The sequence below is a fragment of the Paramormyrops kingsleyae genome, unplaced genomic scaffold, assembly GCF_048594095.1.
Source record: "Paramormyrops kingsleyae isolate MSU_618 unplaced genomic scaffold, PKINGS_0.4 ups60, whole genome shotgun sequence".
Taxonomy (NCBI): Eukaryota; Metazoa; Chordata; class Actinopteri; order Osteoglossiformes; family Mormyridae; genus Paramormyrops; species Paramormyrops kingsleyae.
In genome coordinates this window covers 173,494-180,291 of record NW_027325998.1, presented here as the reverse complement: position 1 = coordinate 180,291, position 6,798 = coordinate 173,494, and the positions used below count along the sequence as shown (strand labels likewise).

The 6,798-nt window shown below is 39.2% G+C and overlaps 2 protein-coding genes across 2 annotated transcripts; one reads left to right on the top strand and one right to left on the bottom strand.

Annotated features, from left to right (window-relative positions):
* Positions 1 to 412: 412 nt before the first annotated feature.
* Positions 413 to 2,731, bottom strand: LOC140586439 (uncharacterized). The gene is made up of 3 exons (XM_072708277.1): positions 1,913 to 2,731; positions 1,678 to 1,823; positions 413 to 1,571 (listed from the first exon to the last, which is right to left on the bottom strand). The coding sequence occupies exons 1-3, from the start codon at positions 2,148 to 2,150 to the stop codon at positions 879 to 881; spliced, it is 1,077 nt and encodes a 358-aa protein (XP_072564378.1). The 5' UTR covers positions 2,151 to 2,731; the 3' UTR covers positions 413 to 878.
* A 1,232-nt stretch (positions 2,732 to 3,963) lies between these two features.
* LOC140586434 (uncharacterized) lies at positions 3,964 to 6,238 on the top strand. The gene is made up of 3 exons (XM_072708272.1): positions 3,964 to 4,745; positions 4,835 to 4,980; positions 5,087 to 6,238. Exons 1-3 carry the CDS (start codon positions 4,508 to 4,510, stop codon positions 5,777 to 5,779), a joined length of 1,077 nt encoding a protein of 358 aa, XP_072564373.1. The 5' UTR covers positions 3,964 to 4,507; the 3' UTR covers positions 5,780 to 6,238.
* The last annotated feature ends 560 nt before the right edge of the window (positions 6,239 to 6,798 follow it).

Genomic DNA, 6,798 nt, shown 5'->3' with positions numbered 1-6,798 from the left:
ACAGTACGGCAGCCAATTAGAACCGTAAAAACACGTCCCCCTGTCGGCAAATGTGTGTCAATATGTTGTAATTACATATTCTAAACTACAAACATTTTCTGATATATTAGACTGTGAAACTAACATATTTGGCAAGCTTGTAATAAGTGTAGTCTAACAAAATACAATTAAGCAAATCGCCTGCACTGTTCATTAGCTCAGAAAATGCGGGCTTTGACACAATTTAATGTTATGAAAATGCGCTATACAAATGAACAGTATATTTTCATGAGAGGTCGATTTGGCTACATACAGTATGTATATGCTCTCCTCTCAATAAATAGAACATTTTAAATCATAATGAAGTTCACAAACAAACATTCCCATAGTACGATTTGCCTTTAAACCCAAACAACTTCAAAAACATGAAACATTCACAGTCAATTTGACGTGGTTTTACTTTATAACACATAAAACACAAACCAAAATACAACCGAATTCGCCCTTCTCATGTAATACAAACTGTCATGTCACAAATAAATAGGTCAAACAAGAAGTAATGTACAGTACAATTAGTAGTCCCATACTACTGCCATTTACACAAACTTTATACAAAAAACTTCAAAACTTCACGCTCACAGCAACAGTAATGTACAGTACAAGTAGCCCTATACACCTGCTATTTACACAAACTTTATACAAAAAACTTCAAAACGTCACGCTCACAGCAACAGTAATGTACAGTACAAGTAGTCATATACTACTGCTATTTACACAAACTTTATACAAAAAACCTCAAAACTTCACGCTCAGACTGTCAGAGCAACACAACAAACATATTAAACTAAAAACAGAACACGCTAATACAAAACAAACTACTCCGGCGAGTCATCACATCTCTAGCTAGACGAAGGGACTGCGCTATCTGCAATGTCTACAATAGAAGAAACGTTGCATTCGTCGTCAAAAGAGAACTGAAGGCATTCCTCAAAAAGAAGATGCTCTTCAATAGCTTCCTCTTTGTCCATTAATGATGTTATATTCCGTCGTTTTAAATAGTCCACCAGAGTACAGTGTCCGACAGTCAATGTATAATCTGCGCCGTCATCATTTTTCACTTTTAAAGTTCCGCGTAATACTTTTGAAAATGCCCCCGATTTCTGCAGCATCCTGCAGCTCTGGCATCGTGCAAACCTGCTCTGGCTGTCCCAAGTATCCTGCCGGCTTCCACACAGGGCACACTTCAGGCTTGCCTTAATCTCAGCTCCACATATGGAAGCCTTCACCGTCACAACCGATTCCTCTTCTTGTACAGCGTCCGCGTCTCCCACATCCAAATCGCAGATCTTCTCAATCATGCTCTCTACGGTTGTTGTTAGTTCCACTTTCCCTTCAAAAACTCTAGTCGAAAGCTCCGTAAAGACGTAAGATGAGTCAACCTCCACGTCATGGATCAGTCTCTCCCAAACGCAAAGACTCATCTGGGCAGTTCCATCAAAGACTGTGAATCTCTTCACCTCTTTGTCGCTGCCTCTAATGCTTACAGTTTTCTGCAATGACGCTGCCACGACCTTGGCTTTCACCAAAGGCACCTATAGGAATGAACACCAGTCATTACTTTTCTAAACTTCTCATCCAGAAATAGCGAAATTTTACAAAAGGTGTACATTGTCATTGCAAACTTATTCTTAAACGCACCTTCTTGCCTGCCGGCAGAGCTGTGACATCAACCAGTGTCTGCCTAACGGGTGCTGCAGGTTTCCGAAAAGGAAACGTCACCTTCGTTACAGACAGCTCGGTCAACTGGTTCCCCATCACGTCGAAGTCAGACGTGCCTTTAAAACCTACCAAAAAAAAAAAACCCAACAGACATTAATACATACTCAGTAACAACCATGTCCTGGAAAACTGTGCTCTGTAAAGCAATACTTACTCAAAGCCTTTCTGACATGTGTCAGGCGTATTGCCGTGCCATTATCTGAAGCTTGGCTGAACAGCGCACGCTTTCTCGGACTGAAGATGGTCACATCGTGAAATTCTTCACGTCCAGTCTGTAGTACAGCATTAAAAAAACCTCTGTTTTTAGTGGTGAATTTTAATGCTGAGATAGAGTGGATATAGCCACTGACTACGTCTGTGTCCATCCTCATTTTCTTCGCTGGAGTCTCCATGTCGAAAAAGCAATTAGAAAAACATGCAAAACACCCCAATATATATACTGCTGGGACATGCCATTAACCTCCCCTTATTACACGACTCTCTGGAATGCTTGATTCTGATTGGTCAGGTGAGACATTTGCAGGTTTGTTCTTTTCAAATAATAACCGCTCTTTTCAAATAATAACCGCTCCAAAGTAATAACGCATAGCCGCTACTACTTGTATGTTTAAAATGTTAGTCACATCGTACTATATCGTTTCGCCGAAAGATAAAAATGTTAATTTAAAACAAATATGCCAAGAAAATGTTTCAAATTCATATTCATATATTGTCTCGTGTAGAGTTAATGTTGTCTACACTGACTATAATTTATGTTTTTGTATTTGGGTACATATGTTTGTTCCTTATTTTATTTTTCCTTATTTATATAATTCTCTATGTCCGACATGGGGACTGCACCTAATTTAGTTGTACTTGTTACAATGACAATAAAGTTATTCTGATATTCATGTCCAGTTTTTTTCCTTATGTGGCAAGTAGCCGTGTAATAAACTGGATAATGTACAGGCAGCCGGTAATTATCGCGAAATAAGCCCCGACAGTGTGATACAAGAAGCGGAGAGTCTTGTATCATACTGAAGGGGCTTATTTCGCGATAACTACCGGCTGCCTGTACATTATCCCGCTTATTACACGACTCTCTGGAATGCTTGATTCTGATTGGTCAGTTGAGACATTTGCAGGTTCGTTCTTTTCAAATAATAACCGCTCTTTTCAAATAATAACCGCTCCAAAGTAATAATGCATAGCCGCTACTACTTGTATGTTTAAAATGTTAGTCACGTCGTACTATATCGTTTCGCGGAAAGATAAAAATGTTAATTTAAAACAAATATGCCAAGAAAATGTTTCAAATTCATATTCATATATTGTCTCGTGTAGAGTTAATGTTGTCTACACTGACTATAATTTATGTTTTTGTATTTGGGTACATATGTTTGTTCCTTATTTTATTTTTCCTTATTTATATAATTTTCTATGTCCGACATGGGGACTGCACCTAATTTCATTGTACTTGTCACAATGACAATAAAGTTATTCTGATATTCATGTCCAGTTTTTTTCCTTATGTGGCAAGTAGCCGTGTAATAAACTGGATAATGTACAGGCAGCCGGTAGTTATCGCGAAATAAGCCCCGACAGTGTGATCAGGACCCGACGCCAATGTTTCAAATTCATATTCATGTCCAGTTTTTTTCCTTATGTGGCAAGTAGCCGTGTAAGTAAGGGATAATGTACAGGCAGCCGGTAGTTATCGCGAAATAAGCCCCTTCAGTGTGATACAAGACCCTCCGCTTCTTGTATCACACTGAAGGGGCTTATTTCGCGATAATTAGTACAACGTGACTAACATTTTAAACATACAAGTAGTAGCGGCTAGGGGTTATTACTTTGGAGCGGTTATTATTTGAAAAGAGCGGTTATTATTTGAAAAGAACGAACCTGCAAATGTCTCAACTGACCAATCAGAATCAAGCATTCCAGAGAGTCGTGTAATAAGCGGGATAATGTACAGGCAGCCGGTAGTTATCGCGAAATAAGCCCCGACCGTGTGATCAGGACCCGACGCCAATGTTTCAAATTCATATTCATGTCCAGTTTTTTTCCTTATGTGGCAAGTAGCCGTGTAAGTAAGGGATAATGTACAGGCAGCCAGTAATTATCGCGAAATAAGCCCCTTCAGTGTGATACAAGACTCTCCGCTTCTTGTATCACACTGTCGGGGCTTATTTCGCGATAATTACCGGCTGCCTGTACATTATCCAGTTTATTACATGGCTACTTGCCACATAAGGAAAAAAACTGGACATGAATATCAGAATAACTTTATTGTCATTGTAACAAGTACAACTAAATTAGGTGCAGTCCCCATGTCGGACATAGAGAATTATATAAATAAGGAAAAATAAAATAAGGAACAAACATATGTACCCAAATACAAAAACATAAATTATAGTCAGTGTAGACAACATTAACTCTACACGAGACAATATATGAATATGAATTTGAAACATTTTCTTGGCATATTTGTTTTAAATTAACATTTTTATCTTTCGGCGAAACGATATAGTACGACGTGACTAACATTTTAAACATACAAGTAGTAGCGGCTATGCGTTATTACTTTGGAGCGGTTATTATTTGAAAAGAGCGGTTATTATTTGAAAAGAACAAACCTGCAAATGTCTCACCTGACCAATCAGAATCAAGCATTCCAGAGAGTCGTGTAATAAGGGGAGGTTAATGGCATGTCCCAGCAGTATATATATTGGGGTGTTTTGCATGTTTTTCTAATTGCTTTTTCGACATGGAGACTCCAGCGAAGAAAATGAGGATGGACACAGACGTAGTCAGTGGCTATATCCACTCTATCTCAGCATTAAAATTCACCACTAAAAACAGAGGTTTTTTTAATGCTGTACTACAGACTGGACGTGAAGAATTTCACGATGTGACCATCTTCAGTCCGAGAAAGCGTGCGCTGTTCAGCCAAGCTTCAGATAATGGCACGGCAATACGCCTGACACATGTCAGAAAGGCTTTGAGTAAGTATTGCTTTACAGAGCACAGTTTTCCAGGACATGGTTGTTACTGAGTATGTATTAATGTCTGTTGGGTTTTTTTTTTTTGGTAGGTTTTAAAGGCACGTCTGACTTCGACGTGATGGGGAACCAGTTGACCGAGCTGTCTGTAACGAAGGTGACGTTTCCTTTTCGGAAACCTGCAGCACCCGTTAGGCAGACACTGGTTGATGTCACAGCTCTGCCGGCAGGCAAGAAGGTGCGTTTAAGAATAAGTTTGCAATGACAATGTACACCTTTTGTAAAATTTCGCTATTTCTGGATGAGAAGTTTAGAAAAGTAATGACTGGTGTTCATTCCTATAGGTGCCTTTGGTGAAAGCCAAGGTCGTGGCAGCGTCATTGCAGAAAACTGTAAGCATTAGAGGCAGCGACAAAGAGGTGAAGAGATTCACAGTCTTTGATGGAACTGCCCAGATGAGTCTTTGCGTTTGGGAGAGACTGATCCATGACGTGGAGGTTGACTCATCTTACGTCTTTACGGAGCTTTCGACTAGAGTTTTTGAAGGGAAAGTGGAACTAACAACAACCGTAGAGAGCATGATTGAGAAGATCTGCGATTTGGATGTGGGAGACGCGGACGCTGTACAAGAAGAGGAATCGGTTGTGACGGTGAAGGCTTCCATATGTGGAGCTGAGATTAAGGCAAGCCTGAAGTGTGCCCTGTGTGGAAGCCGGCAGGATACTTGGGACAGCCAGAGCAGGTTTGCACGATGCCAGAGCTGCAGGATGCTGCAGAAATCGGGGGCATTTTCAAAAGTATTACGCGGAACTTTAAAAGTGAAAAATGATGACGGCGCAGATTATACATTGACTGTCGGACACTGTACTCTGGTGGACTATTTAAAACGACGGAATATAACATCATTAATGGACAAAGAGGAAGCTATTGAAGAGCATCTTCTTTTTGAGGAATGCCTTCAGTTCTCTTTTGACGACGAATGCAACGTTTCTTCTATTGTAGACATTGCAGATAGCGCAGTCCCTTCGTCTAGCTAGAGATGTGATGACTCGCCGGAGTAGTTTGTTTTGTATTAGCGTGATCTGTTTTTAGTTTAATATGTTTGTTGTGTTGCTCTGACAGTCTGAGCGTGAAGTTTTGATGTTTTTTGTATAAAGTTTGTGTAAATAGCAGTAGTATATGACTACTTGTACTGTACATTACTGTTGCTGTGAGCGTGACGTTTTGAAGTTTTTTGTATAAAGTTTGTGTAAATAGCAGGTGTATAGGGCTACTTGTACTGTACATTACTGTTGCTGTGAGCGTGAAGTTTTGAAGTTTTTTGTATAAAGTTTGTGTAAATGGCAGTAGTATGGGACTACTAATTGTACTGTACATTACTTCTTGTTTGACCTATTTGTTTGTGACATGACAGTTTGTATTACATGAGAAGGGCGAATTCGGTTGTATTTTGGTTTGTGTTTTATGTGTTATAAAGTAAAACCACGTCAAATTGACTGTGAATGTTTCATGTTTTTGAAGTTGTTTGGGTTTAAAGGCAAATCGTACTATGGGAATGTTTGTTTGTGAACTTCATTATGATTTAAAATGTTCTATTTATTGAGAGGAGAGCATATACATACTGTATGTAGCCAAATCGACCTCTCATGAAAATATACTGTTCATTTGTATAGCTCATTTTCATAACATTAAATTGTGTCAAAGCCCGCATTTTCTGAGCTAATGAACAGTGCAGGCGATTTGCTTAATTGTATTTTGTTAGACTACACTTATTACAAGCTTGCCAAATATGTTAGTTTCACAGTCTAATATATCAGAAAATGTTTGTAGTTTAGAATATGTAATTACAACATATTGACACACATTCGCCGACAGGGGGACGTGTTTTTACGGTTCTAATTGGCTGCCGTACTGTACGTGACCGCTTCCAGGTGTCCGCTATACAAGGCTTGTATTTTAGATTTTGCTGCTGGCGTTGCAAGAGGTAAGTGTATTTGTAATATTGTCTGACGGCAGATCTTTTTAACTGTAGTTTGTTTACGATTTGGTGTTTTCT